This window comes from Drosophila simulans, chromosome 3R, assembly GCF_016746395.2.
Source record: "Drosophila simulans strain w501 chromosome 3R, Prin_Dsim_3.1, whole genome shotgun sequence".
Lineage (NCBI taxonomy): Eukaryota > Metazoa > Arthropoda > Insecta > Diptera > Drosophilidae > Drosophila > Drosophila simulans.
In genome coordinates, this window is record NC_052523.2 from 15,720,160 (window position 1) to 15,739,888 (window position 19,729).

Genomic DNA, 19,729 nt, shown 5'->3' on the forward strand with positions numbered 1-19,729 from the left:
CCTGCTTCTCCCATATTTTCAACTACTCCTTTTTGCCTCAAACCTCTGGCTCATCCCCTTTATATTGAGAGTAAGATCTGAAGACTGCCACGCCCACTTTAAACAAAGTTCAAATTTCGTCCTAGCACTCCCATTAGCTGAGTAACAGGTATCTAATAGTCGAGGACTGGCCTTCGTTTTGTTTAGATGCAATCTGCGACACTCGCCAGCTCGTACCCTCAATTTGAATATCCATCGTTTTGGGGCTGAGTCAGCTTTAAGTGCCCAATGCAGTCGCATGTGTAAGCACCCAAAGCAGCCCCTAACCTCCATTCCGCCCCATTCGTCCCCATTTGCCCCGCCCTCTTGCCGCACACACGCAGTGCATTAACACGCACTTGAAAAGTGCAATCTGGCCGCAATTGGAATGAATACCCGGCCGCGAAATGGCGGCGGGTGATAAAACACGTTTTAATATCAGCGGCCAACCTGCACGAAGCCATTGACAATGGACCTCGCTCGGGATCAGGACTATAGCCCCCCGAGCCCGCAGGCCACCCTTCGTCCATCGTCCTGCAAATGTTGCACATAACGTTTTACAAACTTTCGGTTAACTGGGCTCGCAGGCACAAGGACACTGGCTGGTCGACGCTGCAGGCGCTGTTAAAATTCAATGAATTGAAATTGTAAAGCGCGTCGCGACGCCACAGGATATAGCCCAAACACACAGATAAACAGACAAATCAACAGACGCGCATACACAGATACATACATACATGCGGAGAAATTCGACTAACAGTGCACTGAGAATATATTTTTAAGCCAAAATGCTAAGTATTTGTAAGTCTAGCCTATTAACTTTAAAATATTTCTATCATTAAACATAAGTTTGATGTCCAGAACATTTGACGCTTCATGATATACTATTCTTTAAGCTCAAGGATATTTTTACCGAATAGGCAACTATTTTTTTGAGTGCAGGCGTGTGCAGTTCAAAGCCACGGTCATGACTGACTCGATGTCTGTGTCTGGCCGCGTGTCTGCATCTGTGTTTGTGTCTGCAACACCGGTAATTACCGCCACGTGACAATGAAAATTACCAGCAAACACCGCAGGCAGCCGAAGGACCCAGTACCCAGTATCCAGTATCGAGATCCTTAAAGCCATCGCTGGTCTGGCGGCGTAAATATTTAAGCGCAGCAGCATCAGAGGCATCAGTGCCATCAGGACGAGGGCCACATTGGGTGTCAAAAGCCATTGCTTTGGAAGATCTACGACCTGCGCCTAAATGACTCGACTCGGCCAAGTCGAGGACACTTTATGTAAGTCACACTGGCATGGCAAAGACGGCGGAGGGGGTGGGATAAAGAGCGGGGGGAGATGGCAGAGCAGGTCCAGTGGAAGTTGAGAAAAGCGAAAATTTAGCTGCAAAATGCAAGGCAGGGATGGTTACGAAAAAATCCTAAACAATTTTAAGTGCACTTATAAATATTTAAACCAAAATCATCATATTTTTTATTAAAATTAAATTAAAGTAAATGTAAATGTAAGTGTAAAGTAAAATTTTGTAAATTTATAAATGGTTTTCCAAAGCTTTTCATTTGGAATTTTGAGAAAGCGGAGCTTAATATAATTCTTTACTAAGCTTGCAAATCTATTTGTGATCTGATATCTTATAGTCTGCAGTTTGTATCCCTGGCCTGCGGCACTTGCTGCAGCTGCTCCTCCGGCCACGCCCCTTAGTCCAGTGGGCAGCTGGCCCATCAGCGTAGCTCGTAAATAAATCAATGAGCAGTTTGGTATTATATCCTGCGCCTCGGAGTCACTGCCAGCGCCAAAGAGGAGGAGATTGCCTTTTTGCCTTTTTCTGGGGCATAAATTTGTGCGACTTGGCCAGCACTCGGACTTGGAGTCGGAGCCTGGTGCTTGGAGTTTGGACCATGGTGCTCGAAGGGCGGAGCCAGAAGGAGGACTCTCGTCACTGCTGACGTATGTTTAGCTTGAGTGGATTTTATTGTGACAGCGCCAGGATTTACTAGAGACAGCAACTGGAACTGGCAGTCAGTAATGAGAAAGCCAGGACATCGAGACCCCCTTTTACTGTTTGTTCATTGGATTTTGTTTAGTTTATGCACTAGCCCGAAATTAATTTGCGAATTTTTCGCCAGCTTTGGCAAATTTACGGAGTGCATTTACACATTGCGTATACAAAAAGGAGTTTTTAAATGTTTAGGATAGGGTATAAAACATAATTAATTACATAACAATTAAGATCTCAGCAACCATCTTGGAAGTATCCCTTGATTTCAGATTAAATCAATTTCAAAATAAGTTTAAGCCAACACAATTTATTGAGTGCACTACAGCGTTGCGTATACGACATGCATCCCCGGGGTATACGGGGAAATCAATGCTGAAATATGCAAATTTTTATTTCCGCGACAATTTCAATTTAACGACAGCCAAGACGACGACAACGAACCATTTTCTATTAACATTGGCTTGCCTTCCTTTGTCTCTGCTGTTTTCCTTATTCTCAGCGTCTCTGCGTGGGGAAAATTGCTCTCCGCAGAGCCGTTAACACCGCGCACCCCTCTTGCAACGGAAAACGCGCCCCCAAGGGTTGACGCCCGGTGGGTGGGAAAATGGTTTTCCGAAAAATAGAAATCCGTAAGCAGTAAGTAAACTTTTCCGGCTGGAGCGATGCCACGCATTGAGCCATTCAAAGGATCATTATGCGTGTGCCCGCGTTATGGGGCCTCAAAGTGTCGTTGGTGGGTTCGGTGGGACTTCAGTGGGTCTTCCGCACCGAAGGGTGGGCATTGGACCAGGGGTTCCATGTTGACGAAGGTTTTTTGGAGGCGAGGCTCATGGGGACTTAAAATAACATTCGAATTTGTATTAGCGTAAGGTTCGTGTGGAAGATCAAAAGTAAAGTTTAACTTTGTTGGTGATTTCTGATAAGAAAACAAGAGAGAACGCTATGGTCGAGTTTCCCAACTATCACATACCCCTTGCTCAGCTACTGGAAGTGCCAACAGAAATTTCAACACATTTCAGGCTTATCTATAATAAAACGCATAAAAAAATGAAAAACATAGGTATGTATGTTTAATCTTTTAAATACGAGTTTATTTCTCAAGTTATTACTTCAGCTATTTACTCCCATAAAGATCTTAATCCATACTTCTTGTGAAGCGCCAAGAAGAGCGTGTTTCGCAGTCGAACTGTCGGATTAATTGCTACCACTAAATATGGAAGGCATTAGTACAATTGAATTATTTATTATTTATTGACAGCTGCCCGAGATGTACACAAGTCCTGACCAACTAGTGCTGAGCTTAAGCTGCTCGGCGTATGCACAAGCCAGTCGGAAGCCCACTCCGCACTTGGTACTCCCTTTCTGGGGCACACAACTCCATCCCCCCAAAAAAACCGAACCGTAAGATTTATAGCAGCCGACTAGAGGGAAAGCTCATGGGAAAATAACTTTAGCGGAAAAGTGCCGACAAAATACAAGAAAATGCTTAACCAACAGAACGCGGAAAGCATAAGGCCTTTCAGCCAGTAGCAGTCCACTTACAAGGATGCGAGTGCCAGGGAGCTCCGCCCGAGCTCCAAGTGGCTCCCTCCGGACTCGCCGCCTTCGAGCCGGAAACTTCATGAATTTAATTACCGAATTTTTTCGCTGTAATTACGAAATTCTTTTGGCCGAAAGTGGAATTTTCATTTCATTTTCATTAAAATATTTCTGCTTGTAAGTGTTTACAAAATATGTGTGCTAGGCTGCTCCCACTCCCGATTTTTCCGCCCCTTTTGCCCAACTAAGTTGAGGATCTAAAATGGAAAACTTACTCACTTGAACTGAAGACTTGCAAAAGGTTATATGTATTATGCTTAGAACATTTAGATAGTTATATTACTTCTTTATAATATTATTTATATCGCAAAGTAATTTAAAGCTATAGAATTATCTTGTGAGCACTGCGACCGACGAATTTGACTATATTTATGGCCCAAACTCGTTGGCAATGCAATTACTCAGTTATTGACCCACAAAAGCCGCAAATTGTAGGCACAGACATGGAATCGGAATCAGGAGCAGACGAAGGCGTTGCAATTGTTGGCCGTGCAATTGCATTGTCTTCATCTGTGCATTATTAACCCGACCACGATAGGCTCATAATGAGGCCGAGCTAATTTCTTACGGCTGAGCCGACTTTGGCCAACCTGTCCTCAAATGTGCGGCTGGACCAACCCGTTTGAGTGTTTAACTGCGGAAGGAAGCCAAGTGCATTGCCTGCCTGGCATGAAGAGTCTTTAAGCCAGATTTAATTATGCCTTGTTTTGTGAGAATCGCAAAATGTTTAGCATAGCAAAAGAAATAGTTTTCAATGAGTGTGTTGTCCAAAATCCACCTAAATTCCATTTTAAGCTAGAATATTTTTCTTTTACATCGCTAAAAAGTTTTTTACACGCTCAATAAACACCACATTTATTAGTTTTAATAAATTAAAAGCGAAATTAATCAATTTAAATTTAACGTATTTAGCGGAATAATTTAGAACTAATATTATTCAAAAACAACAAGCGGCTTGCTTTTGAACTAGAAGATCCCGCTACCGTCCAGCAGGTGGCGACTGAAAATCATCCTCTCAGCTGTTTCAGCAAAACAAAGCTTTCCAGCCCTTAAAAAAATACCACCTGTAATACCACAATTAAAATACCACTTCTTTGAACAGAAACATAAAAATTACATAAATAACTGCCATGAAAAGAAGCTGCCGGGCATTTGTTCGCCAAGTGCGGCATGCCTCCACCACTGCCTCGAAAGGAGCTACAACATCGGTTACCTCCAGCGCAGCGGGTCAACTAAAATCAGAGCCGGCAGCACGTGCAACATTTCTGGAGAGGATTCAACGCGGACCGGGCTTCCAAGACTTTTTTGCGGTCAAGCCTGCGTCAAGACTGAAAACTGATGAAGAGGAGCATGTGGACACCAGTGTGCCGTACCTGAACTCGATTGATTTCAATGGAAACGGAAGAAAGGTGCACTTTGAGGTCTACGGCTGCCAGATGAACACGAATGACACGGAGGTGGTGTTCAGTATCCTGAAGGAGAATGGTTATTTGAGGTGCCAGGAGCCCGAGGAAGCGGATGTCATCATGCTCGTCACGTGCGCTGTGCGCGACGGAGCGGAGCAGAGGATCTGGAACCGATTGAAGCACCTGCGAGCCATGAAGAACAAGCGCAGTACGCGGAGGCATCCTCTCCAGCTGACACTGCTGGGTTGCATGGCGGAGCGACTCAAGGAGAAGCTGCTGGATCAGGAGCAATGTGTGGATGTGATCGCTGGACCCGATAGCTACAAGGATTTGCCGCGACTACTGGCCATCTCCCGGCATTATGGCAACTCGGCCATCAATGTGCTCCTCTCGCTGGACGAAACCTATGCGGATGTGATGCCCGTACGCTTGAACTCTGAATCCCCCACGGCTTTTGTGTCCATCATGCGCGGTTGTGACAACATGTGTACCTATTGTATAGTCCCCTTCACCCGTGGACGCGAACGCTCTCGCCCACTGGCATCCATTGTGGCTGAGGTCAAGGCTTTGGCGGAACAGGGCGTAAAGGAGGTCACTCTGCTGGGTCAGAATGTCAACTCGTACAGAGACAGAAGTGCGCAGGAGGAACAGGAGCCCCTGAAAGCCACTGCAGTGCCCGGTTTTAGCACTGTTTACAAGCCCAAAACAGGTGGCACTCCCTTTGCAGCGTTGCTCAGATCCGTGGCTCAAGCTGTTCCAGAAATGCGCATCCGTTTCACCTCGCCACATCCGAAGGATTTCTCCGACGAAGTTCTGGAGGTCATCAGAGATCACCCGAATGTGTGCAAGCAGCTTCACCTGCCAGCACAATCGGGCAACACCCAAGTTCTGGAAAGGATGCGACGAGGTTACAGCAGAGAGGCTTATCTGGAACTTGTGCAGCACATCAGGCAGTTTCTGCCCGACGTGGGGTTGTCTAGCGACTTTATCTGCGGCTTTTGCGGTGAAACGGAAGAGGAGTTCCAAGACACTGTATCTCTTATCCAACAAGTGCAGTACAACGTAGCCTACTTGTTCGCCTACAGCATGCGGGAAAAGACCACTGCCCATCGGCGCTTCAAAGATGATGTGCCCATAAACGTGAAGAATGAGCGACTGCGGCGCATGGTCCAGATTTTCCGAGAGGGAGCTACACAACTACACCGTAAAATGGAAGGCCAGGAGCAGCTCATACTTATAGAAGGGAAAAGCAAGAGGTCCGATTCGCACTGGTTCGGTCGGAATGATGCCAATATCAAGGTCATAGTTCCTTCTATAGAGGTGCCCATATCTGGCGATTCCTCAGCCAGAAAATCGTTTGGTGTAGGTGACTTTTTGGCCGTCCGCATTGAGGAATCCAACTCCCAGGTGCTCAAGGGCACGCCCCTCGAGCTGAGCAACATAACCGACTTTCACAGCAGACAGTTAATACAATAAAATGAGCTTTAATCGTAGTTTCAGTTGTTTTAACATCACGTCTCATTCTTAGCCGTCGCCTCACTCCTGCCATGATACTTTGCAACCTGGCTGCGATAGAACTGAAAGATCTCGGCACTGGCAGCCCGGCATAGGCACTCAATGTCATTGAACTGGGCTATTTTGAAAGAGCCCTTAGTCTTGACCAACAGAAGGTTTCCTTCCACAGAATCAAAGGCGAATGTGAAACTGGCGCGCTGGTGTTGGGTTTCACTTTGGTCTGGATCTAGCACATACTCGCCCTGCTCGTTGATGATGGCGTGGACAGCCGCAAAGCTGTACTTCAAGGGCAGGCCTCCGATGAGCATGGCTAGGCAGGCGCAATTCACGGCACAGGCATCAATCTGATGGAATACATTAGGATAAGGATATAAGGATTACAGATGAGGGAAATTCCAAAACATACACTGCCACGATCCTCCAGCTCCTGGATCTGCACGGACATCTTTGAGCGCGGATGAGCCTCTGATAGGAGGGCCAGTTCCAGCACATCTCGAATTGCCGCCTCCCGAATCCGATCGATAACCTGCGGCAAGCCCGCTTTTGGTCGGTAGTTACACTCCAAGTAGCTGCCATCTATGCTCAGGTTTTGGGTCTTCACCTCGATGGGGCCGAGAACTGCGCCTATGAGACCTGTAGCACCTGAAATTGGGCAAGACCATGTTAGCCGGTTTTGGCCATGTACTGGAGTTGAAAACACGGCTATACCTTGGCTGTACATCACGGATCCGTCGCAACGCGACAAGGGATTAAATTCGCAGTTCATCTGGCGAAGCGTTTCCTTCTCCACGTCCATTTTCGCTGGTAAATTCATTTTATATTTTCCAAATATTCAAAGAAAACAACGTGCGCGTGCTATCGCCTCGTATTTTCGATAACGATTTCAGTTTTCCTTCGACATATCGATGACATAAGATATTGCGATTGCAATCGCGCTTTATCGATTACTGATAAGGTTGGCGGGTGGAGTTTTCATTTTAAAATTTAACCATATGGTATATAATTTTCAATTATTTTAATCCATTTACTTCACTGATAATTACACAAAAGTGAGGCTTTTCGAAAGATTGTCTTTTAAATAAACATCCGAATAGTTATTACTGCATTTAATAAAAATTATAATAACATACCACTCGCAAAATACTCTAATCTCATTTTAGGAAGAGAAAACAATCCAAGTTTCCGTTTTATAAAATATAATGCACTGTATATAATGTATAAAATGCACTGTCGACCCGACCGGCGATATACGCAACCATCGCTGGCTATCGATAGACAGCGAAGGTTGGCCAGCTCCAATCCGAACCGCTTCTCCAATCAGTTTCTTGCTTTGCTCGTCCGGAATAAGTTCAGTAAAGTGTTCCAATAAGATGTCAGGTGGGTTGCCAGTCCGGAGTTTGGCAGTTCCTTCGACTACCATATACCCTATCCCCCGAATCCTGTGACTTATATAACACCTTCGTATCGTCACAGGCGCCAATCCCTTCGCTCAGTTCGAGAAAACTTTCTCCCAGGCCGGCACAACATACAAGTACTTTGACCTCGCCTCCATCGACAGTAAATATGGTAAGTGGATGTGGTCTTTAGAAGGCTTTAAAAGTGGGCGTGTCTGTCTACGTGGTCGCCATAAACTGGGCTAAACATGCATATCCAAAATGGGATTAATTAAGCACCTGTTGAAGTTGGAGTTTGACCCCTGAATTGAAAAAGTAGCGAACGGCGAACACCTCAATTTGCAAGTCAGGCGATGTCAAGTGGAAGGTGCTCCCGGAGCATTAAGTGGATTTGGTATAGTTTTCTATGGGCGGGCTTGACTCGCATCGAAAGCGAAAGTTATCACCGACAGATTGCCTCATAATGGGGCTCGTCTAGCGGTGATAACGAATCGTGTGCCTCCGAAATTTGATTTCCATTTCCCAATTTAACGTGCTTACTTATCAGCGGATTAAAACTACACAGATCTGCTGTTTTGGGGTCGTGGTCCGATGGCTCCGAGATATCTGAAGGCCAGTGGAATGTTTTCACCGGAGCCGCGCGTGTCCAGAAATCATGGGTCTGAGGTGAGGGCTTCTTTGGTATTTCCTACCATATAGTGACGCCTGTGAATCGCATCAAGTGCTGGACAAACGTAATCATTGTGCCTGTGATAAGAAGTGACTGCTATCTGACTAGCACACTTCAAACTCCATTAGGTGGACGGTTTCTATGGTGTAATACATGGTGACAATAAGGTTCTACTCGTGATTTTGACTTCAACAAATGCAGCTTAAAGTTATTTTAAAGATATATACGTTTAGTGGGGCAAATTGCATCCCTTTAGTCTTCTCATCAAGAGGATTTACTGTACATGTGATGATTGATTAACTCTTAACATATCCAACTCGTAGATCAACTGCCCTACTCGATCCGAGTGCTCTTGGAGTCGGCGGTTCGCAACTGCGACAACTTCCACATCCTAGAGAAGGACGTGCAGAGCATCCTGGGATGGTCGCCCGCCCTCAAGCAGGGATCCAACGATGTGGAGGTGTCCTTCAAGCCAGCCCGTGTCATCCTGCAGGTGAGTTTCATACGGCAATCTGCCAAAGTAATATTCAAATTATATAATATCTTGCGACTAGGACTTTACTGGAGTTCCTGCTGTGGTGGACTTTGCAGCTATGCGCGATGCTGTTTTGGATCTGGGCGGCGATCCCGAGAAGATCAATCCCATCTGCCCCGCCGACTTGGTCATCGATCACTCGGTCCAGGTGGACTTCGCCCGTGCCCCCGATGCTCTGGCCAAGAACCAGTCACTGGAGTTTGAGCGCAACAAGGAGCGCTTCACCTTCCTGAAGGTAAGTTTTCTTTAATCTATTATTCACATAGTATTATTAATAATATTGTTTTTCCTACTTAGTGGGGAGCCAAGGCCTTCAACAACATGCTGATCGTGCCACCTGGCTCCGGAATTGTCCACCAGGTTAATCTGGAGTACTTGGCCCGCGTGGTGTTCGAGAATGACGCCACCGACGGCTCCAAGATTCTGTATCCCGACAGTGTGGTGGGCACTGATTCCCATACCACGATGATCAATGGATTGGGCGTACTTGGTTGGGGAGTGGGAGGCATCGAAGCGGAAGCTGTGATGTTGGGTCAATCGATTTCCATGTTGTTGCCCGAGGTAATTGGCTACAAGTTGGAGGGCAAACTGAGCCCACTGGTCACATCCACCGATCTGGTGCTGACCATCACCAAGCACCTGCGCCAGTTGGGTGTGGTTGGCAAGTTTGTGGAGTTCTACGGCCCGGGAGTGGCGGAACTCAGCATTGCTGACAGGGCCACCATCAGCAACATGTGTCCCGAATACGGAGCCACCGTGGGATACTTCCCCATCGATGAGAATACTCTTGGTTACATGAAGCAGACAAGTACGGGAAATCACACTGTTTCATAAAACAATATTTTACTTATATCATAACAAACTTTTTAGATCGCTCTGAAAAGAAGATCGACATCATTCGCCAGTATCTAAAGGCAACTCAGCAGCTCCGCAACTACGCTGATGCGGCCCAAGATCCTAAGTTTACTCAGGTTGACATTGCCTTACATATACCACTAAAAACGTAAGCTAACATATATCCCTTCTATAGAGCATCACCCTGGATCTGTCGACGGTGGTCACATCCGTTTCGGGACCCAAGCGTCCCCACGATCGCGTTTCTGTCTCCGACATGCCTGAGGATTTCAAGTCGTGCCTGTCCAGCCCAGTAAGTTTTCAATTAATTGAAAGGCAAATAATTAAATCAACTAAACGTGATTTTTTTCATCTTTACCTCAGGTGGGTTTCAAGGGATTCGCCATTGCTCCAGAAGCTCAATCCGCTTTTGGGGAGTTCCAGTGGGATGATGGCAAGACCTACAAACTGCATCATGGATCTGTTGTCATTGCGGCCATCACATCCTGCACGAACACATCGAATCCCTCGGTGATGCTGGGCGCCGGTCTGCTGGCCAAAAAGGCCGTTGAGAGGGGTCTGAACATCCTGCCCTACATCAAGACCTCACTGTCGCCTGGATCCGGTGTGGTTACCTACTACCTGAAAGAGTCCGGAGTCATTCCCTACCTGGAGAAGTTGGGCTTCGATATTGTGGGCTATGGATGCATGACCTGCATTGGTAACTCCGGTCCCCTCGAGGAGAACGTGGTGAACACCATCGAGAAGAACGGCCTCGTGTGCGCTGGAGTTTTGTCCGGAAACCGAAACTTCGAGGGTCGCATCCATCCCAACACCAGGGCCAACTATCTGGCCAGTCCTCTGTTGGTGATCGCATATGCCATCGCAGGACGTGTGGACATCGACTTCGAGAAGGAACCTCTGGGAGTGGATGCCAATGGCAAGAATGTGTTCTTGCAGGACATCTGGCCAACGCGATCAGAGATCCAGGAGGTGGAGAACAAGCATGTGATCCCCGCCATGTTCCAGGAGGTGTACAGTGAGTACTTCGTGTGCCATCTTCATTTGAGTTTGGCTTAATGTAACTTCCATATGCAGGCAAAATTGAGCTGGGCTCCCAGGACTGGCAGACTCTGCAGGTGTCCGAGGGCAAGCTCTTCTCCTGGAGTGCCGATTCCACCTACATTAAGCGACCACCCTTCTTCGAGGGCATGACCCGAGATCTTCCCAAGCTGCAGAGCATCCAGAAGGCACGTTGCCTGCTCTTCCTGGGCGATTCCGTGACCACGGACCACATCTCGCCGGCTGGATCCATTGCTAGGACCTCGCCTGCTGCCCGATTCCTGTCCGAGCGGAACATCACACCCCGTGACTTCAACTCGTACGGATCGCGTCGTGGCAACGATGCCATCATGTCGCGCGGCACCTTCGCCAACATTCGGTTGGTCAACAAACTGGTCGAGAAGACTGGACCCCGCACCGTGCACATTCCCAGCCAGGAGGAGCTGGACATCTTCGATGCTGCCGAGCGGTACCGCGAGGAGGGTACTCCTCTGGTCCTCGTTGTGGGCAAGGACTACGGCAGCGGAAGCTCTCGGGACTGGGCCGCCAAGGGTCCCTTCTTGCTGGGCGTGAAGGCAGTGATCGCGGAGTCCTACGAGCGCATCCATCGTTCCAACCTAGTGGGCATGGGCATCATTCCGCTGCAATTCCTGCCGGGACAGAGTGCCGAGACTTTGAACCTGACTGGCCGGGAGGTGTACAACATCGCCCTGCCAGAGAGCGGCTTGAAGCCGGGCCAGAAGATCCAGGTGGAGGTAGGCTATTCGAACTCTGGTATTAGCGATTTATGTTATATTAATGAACTGTTTTTTTTTTCAAGGCTGATGGCACCGTCTTTGAGACTATTCTGCGCTTTGACACCGAGGTGGACATCACCTACTACAAGAATGGTGGAATCCTCAACTACATGATTCGCAAGATGCTCTCTTAAGCAACCCATCTTATTTTGTTTTTATATGTATATTCCACATGCATTTCTACACTGTAAATTGTAGTTCCCTAAGTTTTAATTTGTGGTGGTGCTTCCCCAACCTGGTCAAACCAATAAAGTAAGCCCTTATTCTTGGTATCCAATTAAATTGGGTGTATGTTTTTCTGGGAACTTAAGTATTAATTTCAATGAAAATATTCAACCGTTTTCGTTATATGACAAACGAATTTAATTTAAAATATATTTTTCCACCAACCTACTTAATTTAACTTTCGTACTTACTTTTCTTTTTCTTTTTTTTTTAAATCGATCGACAAAATTCCAATTTTTTACCAACAGATTTTTTTAGATATAGGTAGGATTTAAGGTTCCCTGTTGAATAAATTTCGCTCTCATGAGATAAACAAAGCCCAGTGATGCTTAAAGTGTGACAAAACTGAACTGTGTGTATCCCATAAACTGAAACCGAAGGACCTTTTCATACAGGATTCACGCAAGGCACTCGGATAGTCGCATTCGGATCTAGGCTGCTTACAAAAGAGCTATCTAAAAGAAACAGCAACTGTGATATGTGAAAAATGCATGGGTAAAATCACGGCTACTATTTCCTTAGATAACTCGATATAAATTCAGGACGCGATCGAAGTTCCGAGGCAATTGTGGTCAACAATTATGTATGATTTTAACTGATTCCTCGGGGTATCGAAGTACATCGATTTACCAACCGCGACACGTACTATTCCAGAACTAAAACTTGAGAGTTGTCCATCCAGCTCTTATAAGCACGGTGCCAATGGCCGCTGCCAGCGCATCAGGTTTCCTGGTCGATCGGTTCTGCTCCGAATTTCCATTGGCTAAATTTGCTGATCCCGGCAATTGGCGTTCTGTTTTGCTGGCATGCTCGACATTTTTATGCCGAATTACCAAAAATTGTGAAGCCCGCTGCTGGGTTTCTTCATGACTGCACTTTGTTCGGCTTTAAAACCCGGCGCACTGAACCCGGCATCAGTTATGCCGGTTATAGGATCGGTTCGAAAGGGGTTGCGGCGGGCCACGGGTGGCTTCCGCAAACGAATTGACCCACAAATACGCCCCGGGGTCAATGAACAAATAGTCACGTTGTTGGATTCAAGAACATGCAAATTTTGGGGCATTTGCTTGAGCTCATTTTAATTTTTCCACCTTAATATGCTGATTTGTCATCGAAATTAAACCAATGTAGTTACAAATTGAAAGATAGAACATTATACAAGAATTTCCTACATTCGTTATGTACCGTAATAATGGAATATGTTTATTCACTTACATACAAACAAAAGTTAATTCATATCTACAGAAAGTAGCATTTGAACAAACCGCCCTTGTAGCTCTATATATCGATAAGTCAATTATTATTCTTGATTTTGTTCTTATCGATAACTCATGCTACTGACATTGTTGTTGATAGTATCGAATCAACATAGATTTTTGTTCCAGCTCTAGCGGTTACAGTGAGATTTAGCAATTCGGTTTATTTATAACGAAAAAGCGATGATGCTGTAATATTTGGACCCTCAAGCGGTGGTTCAAAAGTCCGATGAGCACCACTGGCGCTATACGCCAGTCGATCAGAGGCGCTAGGACTCAGGACACAGCCGCATTTCGGCCGGAGACGGAGGAACACGGACGATATTCAGGAGACGAGGCAGTAGTAGGAATAAATTAAGTCTGATTTTTAGCGATTTGGATATGGAGACTGACTACCAGAACTACGTGGAGTCGCTGTCGGGTGTGTCCTCCGACGAGGACGACTTCTCCACGGTGGACAGCTCGGACGAGTCTTCGGAAGAGCCAGTTCCCACGCCATCATCAGTCCCAAGGACACGAAATCTGGTGCAGATGCTCTACGACAGAGAGGTGGGTCCAGTTGAAAAAGTATATGCAATCTAATCTGCTCTCTACTTTATTTTGATCAGACAACAAAATTATGCAAAACCTATAAGGGGGTTAACTTTTCAGTTCAAGGTCTACCCCCTTATTTTAAGGAAATACCGGATTTTTGTTTGACTGATTTTTAAATGAGAGTACATAGGTACAAGATAACTTTATAATTTTATAGATAAAGGGTTTAATAGAAGGAACTACCAGAATTACGAAAATACATACGCATAACTATCAGAGAATGGATCTTTTGATAGTTTTACTTATATTTACATATCTATCTGTTTTATTAACTCACTTATTAGGAGCAGAGCTATAACTTATTCAAATAATATTCTAATGGAAAAAAAATACTTTCAATTCTCTACTCAGCGTACTGGACACTTCTCAGGCTCCTCCAGGGCTGGCCAAAAGCAACAGCTTCCTTACGTGAGAGTGCCAAATAGGTTAAAGTTATATCTTAAGGATGTCATGGCCAGCAATTTGATGGAGGGGTAAGATATTCGAATAGCCATATTTTTCAATCTTCTCTTTATAACCTGAATATCCGCAGACACATTTTTATGGGCCTAACTGCCTGCGGCCAGTACATGCTCAGCCATCGGGTGATGTGCAACGACAGCTCTTCGCTGAACCACTACTCCTTTAACATGGGCTACAAATACACGTAAGATCCATATTTTTCAACATATCCCATCATATGGTTAATCATAATTTTCTCCAAAGTCTGTACTTCTGGCTGTTCCAACCGCACAAGAGGCTACGCCACTTTTTCTCGCGTCGCCTCTTTGACGATCATGTGGTGGACAACATAAAGACTGTAACCATGACGCAGTGGAAAAACGCGCAGCACCAAATCCTAGTTGTACACGGCGCAGCCACGGAGGAGGGTGAAGATAGCTATATCACATATGTCAAAGTTCCTAAACTGGGTTGCTTGGAGTGCAAGAAACTCAACGACGACGGTCCATGTAGGTGTTCGAAATTAAAACTTTTAGATTGCCCGTGATCCTAAGCTCTTTTCCGCCATTAGATTCCTTTTACAATGCGCACTGCCTGACCTGCCACTTAACAGTGCACACAAAATACTCTTCGACTGAAACTGATCCGGCTTTCGAGCCGAAAATAAATCTGCTTTGCCCAGAGCGCATTCTGATCATCTCCAATGGATTTATGCACATGCTGCGCATCGATATGGACACGCCGGCCGTGACCTCGGGGTACCTTCCCCAGCAGCAGAGCCTCATCTTGCCCAGTCTTCAAGCGCAACCTCAATCGCAATCTTTCTTGCTCCCCAGATCGCTTTTGGCCAGCGAAGAGGATCGCTCCTCAGCTGCATTCACAGGTTCCGGATCGGAGGCAGAGTCTTTAAATGAACAGAGTGTTGTGGCCCGCATAATTGCCGACTTTAGCGATATTGAAACCGAGCAGCGCTCTAGTCAACCCGGTCATAACCAAAATGAGTCGCAGTCCGGGAGCAACGCTTACTGCTCGCCAAAGGCGTACGATAAGCTTATTTTCACGCCACATTGCAGTCCAACTGTGGTTACGGGCCCTAATAGTATGACTCTGCCGGAGACCACGCTGCCGGTCACAAAACCACTTGTCAACGAATCTAGTCCGCCACGCAGGCGCAACCATCGGATAGTCACTAAGTTCCGGAATGGCAATACCACCATCGATTTGCAGGTGGGTCTTATTTAATGAAAATTTCCCAAGTACACCAGGTAATACTTTTAACTCATTTCTTAGAGCCCTCCCATTGCCAATTCGATGACGGACAAATCGAATGCATATGAATTCTCAGAGGACAACGAGAAGTACGAAAAGATCTCCACTTTCCGAAAGCGACGTTTGGCGGAAAAGAAATATGAGTTCTCGGAAGACAACTCGGAAAACATCATACCTTTTACCAAGGTGCGATTGGCGGGTAGGGCTTTCAACGCGTCCACTGCCAGCACAACGACTCGCAGCTTCCATCGTTTTTCGCCCACGGCACACTTCTTTCACAACTCGCCCTGTGCTTCGCCCTCCTCTTCGCCACATCCCTCCCAGCCGGCACAGACTCCTCCGCATCTGGGATTCCGTTCACCACCGTCCACTTCCATGCTAATGCGTTCGCCAAGCCGGAATGCAAACTCGGCTCAGATGTTCAACCAGAAATCGCCACCATTATCGCAGGCCACACAGCAAATGCTTAGTTACAAGCCAGTGGGTCCGCTGGGAGCACTCTCTCCACTCCAGATGTCGTTGGCCAAGCGTTTCGATATGGGTGGCTCCATGTCCCCAAACGCCGGTTTGAGCTTCCTGTCACCGCGTCGCGATGAGCCACGAATTGTGGAGATGCCTGTGCAGGGCGGTGTAATGCCAGAGAAGCCTGTGTGCACAAAGAAGCTAAGAAGACGCTATGTAGAGGAGGACGATGCAACCTCCGTCATCACCAGCGAAGAGGGTAAAAGAATTCTTTTAAAAGCATAGTAAATAATAATATCAATTGAAATCTGTTCTCATATCAGACGACTGCATATCACCGGGCTATCACACATCGCTGCCAATGGAAGTGCACGGCTCATGTTACTCGGAGATGCAAATGATTTCACAGGCGTCGTATCAGCGGCTGCGCTGTAGTAGCGTGGTAATCACCCAGCACTCGTTTGATCTGGAGACCTTCACGTACTACGTGATCAGCCTTCTGTGCCAGAAGCATCAGAAGATCTACAACGTGTTCTACGACTGGGCGTACGAGGTGATCAGCGTGTGTCCACTTAGTCAGACTATCGCCTGCATGCTGACGGCCCAATTCTCGGCGCGGGATCAGCCGCTGGTGATTTGCTTGCACTGCACGGGCCGAATGGACTGTGTTTTTCACAACAGGCAGTACGAAAGCCGCATCTTGTTCACCTGGAATATGGAGAGCGGTCAATGGCTGGTGCTCGATTATGGTGAACTGAAAGAGGTACACGAGCAGTTCAACCCACTAAAGCGGCTTGGCAAGGCACGTCTCACGTTTGCCCAGATGGCCAAGAAGATGGGTAAGGAGATGGCCGTCGGCTTGGGTCGAAACCTGCCCGACTACACCTCTAATCTCCGCGTGCTCAACTCGGATATCCGAAAGTCCAAGATGTTCATCAGTGATCTCGACAACATGGTGGAGTTCCACTTAAAGCGCACACACCACGAGACGCTGTGAGCGTATTTTTCAGTTTACCCAAATACACAGACAGCCTGGTAAAAAATAATATTATCGAAAAGCTGCAAATATTTAAACAGTACCAATCTTTAAAACCCTTAAAGCAAACTTTTTGGTAAACGAATTCGAAATATTACAGTTTTTACATAAGGGAAACCATACATTTAAGCAGTTTTTAGTTTGCAAAACTCGCTAAGGTTGCGTGCATCTAGTTCAGTTCTAAACACAAAAAACGTGTGCTGTATTTAGTATTTAGTTACCTATACCTTACTTAGAGCAACGAAACGCTTTTCAAAAACATGAAACGCGTCCTTATTTCGACTGAAGTCATTTAAGTAATCTAAAACTTAGTTTTAAGACACGGAGCTTGACATCTAACCTGCTCATACCTCCACATACATATACGTACATATACTTTTGATATTCGAAATTTCGATTCAACTATTAGATCTAATATTAGTTAGCAATATCTTTTGAACTGCGGTACGAGTAATTTACGTACCGATTTAATTAGTTCCATGCTTCACTGAAGGAGCATGTGGAAAATATACATATGTAATCATGCCTAGGAACTACGTTTCAAGATATTAAACATAAGAAATACAATTCATGATATTGTTCAGGAAGTCTCCAGTCCTCTAAAGTGCTGGCAAATATAAGGCAAATCAGTTACTTAATTTTGCTCATTTCCTTAATTCCACGTCGGCCATTTTCTCAGATTCCACAGGACGACTCGTACTGGTCAAGTCTACGGAAGTAATATTTCGGTTTTGGATGCTGAAAGAATGCAAATGATGATTTGAAAATCTGATGATGTATTGTCACAGAAAACCCACCGTTTGCGTATTAGCCTAAACATTTCCTGGTTGCAGAATGTAGCTACAAATATTATTATACCCTGACTGCAGTTTATGTAGTCGTTTAGAATAATTAAGGGATTCCACATATTCTCCATCTCGCATATAAAGGCAATGATTTCGAGAAACCAACTTCCGCCCATTATGATAAACAGGCGAAGATATATTCGATAGCTGGAAAAAGGGTAATAAGTATATTTTATCAGGAACAATATATTACTTGGTACTTGGCATGGTTCCTGGAAAGCTTTTGCTGTTCGCATTTATTTAGCACTTTCTGATTTTGTTTATTCTCCACGTAAATATATCGGGTTGTTAGAAAAAAACTTGCACAGTTTAGAATTATTAGGATCGCCAGTGGAGCGTAAAAATAAAACGTTGCGGACCATCCATTAGCTGAAAATAATTTAAAGAACTCACAATCAAAAGGTTTAATATGAGATTTTTTAACTTACTAAATATCCAACACGAAAATACACCCACCGCAGGATTATACGGATTATCTAAATTTGTTTCAACAAATTGATCCACTAAAAAAATGATGAACGTTAAAAGTCCAGCAGAGCTCCACACGATAAGATTGTAGTTAAAGAAAGTGCTCCTGTTGTTCTTGTAGAAATCCTGGAACTTTCGCATGGCGAATCTTCTCCAAACATCGAAACTTATGGCGGATAGCCAGAGAAAAGTGGCCATTACAGTGAAGTAGCCAGCATATCCTGCAATTCCCAGTCAGTATTATAGATATATATTTGATATAGTGATGAAAGAACTTCAGTTGGTTACCGGTGAGATAGCAAATTGGGGTCTTCAGCTCAAATATTCCAAACAGGCTGATGACATTCAGTAAAAAAGTGATGGCTAAGCAGATGAAGTACAAATTGCAGCACTTGCCATGGAGCGATCTGAATTTCGGCAGCCAAAGGTACGCCGCAATTGTAATGACCATAAAGAAGACGGAGCTGAACTTGACTGGAATGGAAGCATTTGGTAATGTGGATCTCAGCACACATTCAAACCTACCATATGCCATTTTCATAGATGGTATTTGAATGCAGTTGAAGGCGACAATGAGGCTGTAGTTCTTCCCGGTACTTGTTGGATTGGGCTGCAGGCAAAACTCCTGCTTTGAAAGATGTCGCTGATCGAAGTGCCGGAACAATGATCCATTCTGAAAGTATTGGTTCGAGATACACTTCATAATTGATGTTTTGAGTAACCCACTTCATATAGTGACCACATATCGTATTTGCATGTCTCCGCATCCAATGAATAGTGCCTCTCGCAAGGAAGTGGAAGATCCTGCTGCACGACCATGTCTGTTAAGACATGTTTCCTTATCACCGATCCGTTGAGTTGTGTTATGTCCAGGGTGTATTCGTAGGTAAGGTTTTCATATACGTCTTGGGAGCACAAGTTGCCCGCCATTAGCTTTTTGGGATGGCAACAGAACCGGATGCACGTCTTCAGTTTGCAGATACAGCCACGAATGTGATTGGGAACGGAAACCCTATCGCCATCGTAGTCAATCTCGTAGTCATACTCTCCGGTTAGTTGGGCGGGAATAACGACATCCTCGTATCTATACGATCCATCGGGTAGTTTTTCACTTTCCCTTAACTTAACCGTATCGAAAAAGTCGCAGTTTGGAATATCTCTGGACTGAACACCAATCACAAGGATACTTAAAAGTAAGTACACAATTCCAAACATTCCCATTGTGATTCACTTTAATTTAATAGGTAAGTTCTCCGCTCTACCGACTTTTTAGTGCGACAGCTCGACTCGCAATAAATGTT

The 19,729-nt window shown here is 45.5% G+C and overlaps 5 protein-coding genes across 6 annotated transcripts; 3 read left to right on the plus strand and 2 right to left on the minus strand.

Moving 5' to 3' along the window:
- Positions 1-4,662: 4,662 nt before the first annotated feature.
- LOC6728641 (CDK5RAP1-like protein) lies at positions 4,663-6,518 on the plus strand. Its single transcript, XM_002103946.4, has one exon. It carries the CDS (start codon positions 4,750-4,752, stop codon positions 6,499-6,501), a length of 1,752 nt encoding a protein of 583 aa, XP_002103982.1. The 5' UTR covers positions 4,663-4,749; the 3' UTR covers positions 6,502-6,518.
- On the minus strand, positions 6,490-7,447 carry LOC6728642 (exosome complex component RRP46). The gene is made up of 3 exons (XM_002103947.4): positions 7,249-7,447; positions 6,947-7,182; positions 6,490-6,884 (listed from the first exon to the last, which is right to left on the minus strand). Exons 1-3 carry the CDS (start codon positions 7,352-7,354, stop codon positions 6,537-6,539), a joined length of 690 nt encoding a protein of 229 aa, XP_002103983.2. The 5' UTR covers positions 7,355-7,447; the 3' UTR covers positions 6,490-6,536.
- A 319-nt stretch (positions 7,448-7,766) lies between these two features.
- Positions 7,767-12,114, plus strand: LOC6728643 (cytoplasmic aconitate hydratase; the record flags this gene model as incomplete). The annotated part of the gene is made up of 10 exons (XM_016177035.2): positions 7,767-7,917; positions 8,014-8,106; positions 8,928-9,097; positions 9,159-9,374; positions 9,437-9,947; positions 10,010-10,110; positions 10,170-10,286; positions 10,358-11,012; positions 11,072-11,790; positions 11,856-12,114. Coding segments are annotated over 10 exons (2,844 nt in total), but the record flags the coding sequence as incomplete, so codon positions are not given.
- Positions 12,115-13,381: 1,267 nt separating this feature from the next.
- On the plus strand, positions 13,382-17,753 carry LOC6728645. Its single transcript, XM_002103949.4, has 7 exons — positions 13,382-13,862; positions 14,259-14,380; positions 14,440-14,553; positions 14,613-14,857; positions 14,920-15,575; positions 15,639-16,338; positions 16,403-17,753. The coding sequence occupies exons 1-7, from the start codon at positions 13,695-13,697 to the stop codon at positions 17,074-17,076; spliced, it is 2,679 nt and encodes an 892-aa protein (XP_002103985.1). The 5' UTR covers positions 13,382-13,694; the 3' UTR covers positions 17,077-17,753.
- On the minus strand, positions 17,750-19,727 carry LOC6728646 (probable G-protein coupled receptor Mth-like 11). Of its 2 annotated transcripts, XM_016175107.3 has the most exons (7): positions 19,155-19,725; positions 18,954-19,101; positions 18,717-18,902; positions 18,389-18,649; positions 18,161-18,329; positions 17,913-18,107; positions 17,750-17,853 (listed from the first exon to the last, which is right to left on the minus strand). In XM_016175107.3, exons 1-7 carry the CDS (start codon positions 19,647-19,649, stop codon positions 17,760-17,762), a joined length of 1,548 nt encoding a protein of 515 aa, XP_016035273.1. In that variant the 5' UTR covers positions 19,650-19,725; the 3' UTR covers positions 17,750-17,759. The 2 variants fall into 2 exon arrangements, with proteins under 2 accessions (XP_016035273.1, XP_016035274.1); XM_016175108.3 differs by having other exon boundaries at positions 18,717-19,101; positions 19,155-19,727.
- Positions 19,728-19,729: the final 2 nt, after the last annotated feature.

What these genes read in the sequence shown, in the direction of transcription:
- LOC6728641 (XM_002103946.4), top strand. Translation starts at nt 4,750, where the DNA reads ATGAAAAGAAGCTGCCGGGCATTTGTTCGCCAAGTGCGGCATGCCTCC.
- LOC6728642 (XM_002103947.4), bottom strand. Translation starts at nt 7,354, where the DNA reads ATGAATTTACCAGCGAAAATGGACGTGGAGAAGGAAACGCTTCGCCAG. An exon ending in ATCCGTGATGTACAGCCAAG is followed by an intron (nt 7,183 to 7,248) that starts GTATAGCCGTGT and finishes GCCCAATTTCAG; the next exon opens with GTGCTACAGGTCTCATAGGC. An exon ending in AGCTGGAGGATCGTGGCAGT is followed by an intron (nt 6,885 to 6,946) that starts GTATGTTTTGGA and finishes GTATTCCATCAG; the next exon opens with ATTGATGCCTGTGCCGTGAA.
- LOC6728645 (XM_002103949.4), top strand. Translation starts at nt 13,695, where the DNA reads ATGGAGACTGACTACCAGAACTACGTGGAGTCGCTGTCGGGTGTGTCC. An exon ending in AGATGCTCTACGACAGAGAG is followed by an intron (nt 13,863 to 14,258) that starts GTGGGTCCAGTT and finishes TTCTCTACTCAG; the next exon opens with CGTACTGGACACTTCTCAGG. An exon ending in GCCAGCAATTTGATGGAGGG is followed by an intron (nt 14,381 to 14,439) that starts GTAAGATATTCG and finishes GAATATCCGCAG; the next exon opens with ACACATTTTTATGGGCCTAA.
- LOC6728646 (XM_016175108.3), bottom strand. Translation starts at nt 19,649, where the DNA reads ATGGGAATGTTTGGAATTGTGTACTTACTTTTAAGTATCCTTGTGATT. An exon ending in CCCAATTTGCTATCTCACCG is followed by an intron (nt 18,650 to 18,716) that starts GTAACCAACTGA and finishes TGGGAATTGCAG; the next exon opens with GATATGCTGGCTACTTCACT. An exon ending in ATTTTCGTGTTGGATATTTA is followed by an intron (nt 18,330 to 18,388) that starts GTAAGTTAAAAA and finishes AATTATTTTCAG; the next exon opens with CTAATGGATGGTCCGCAACG.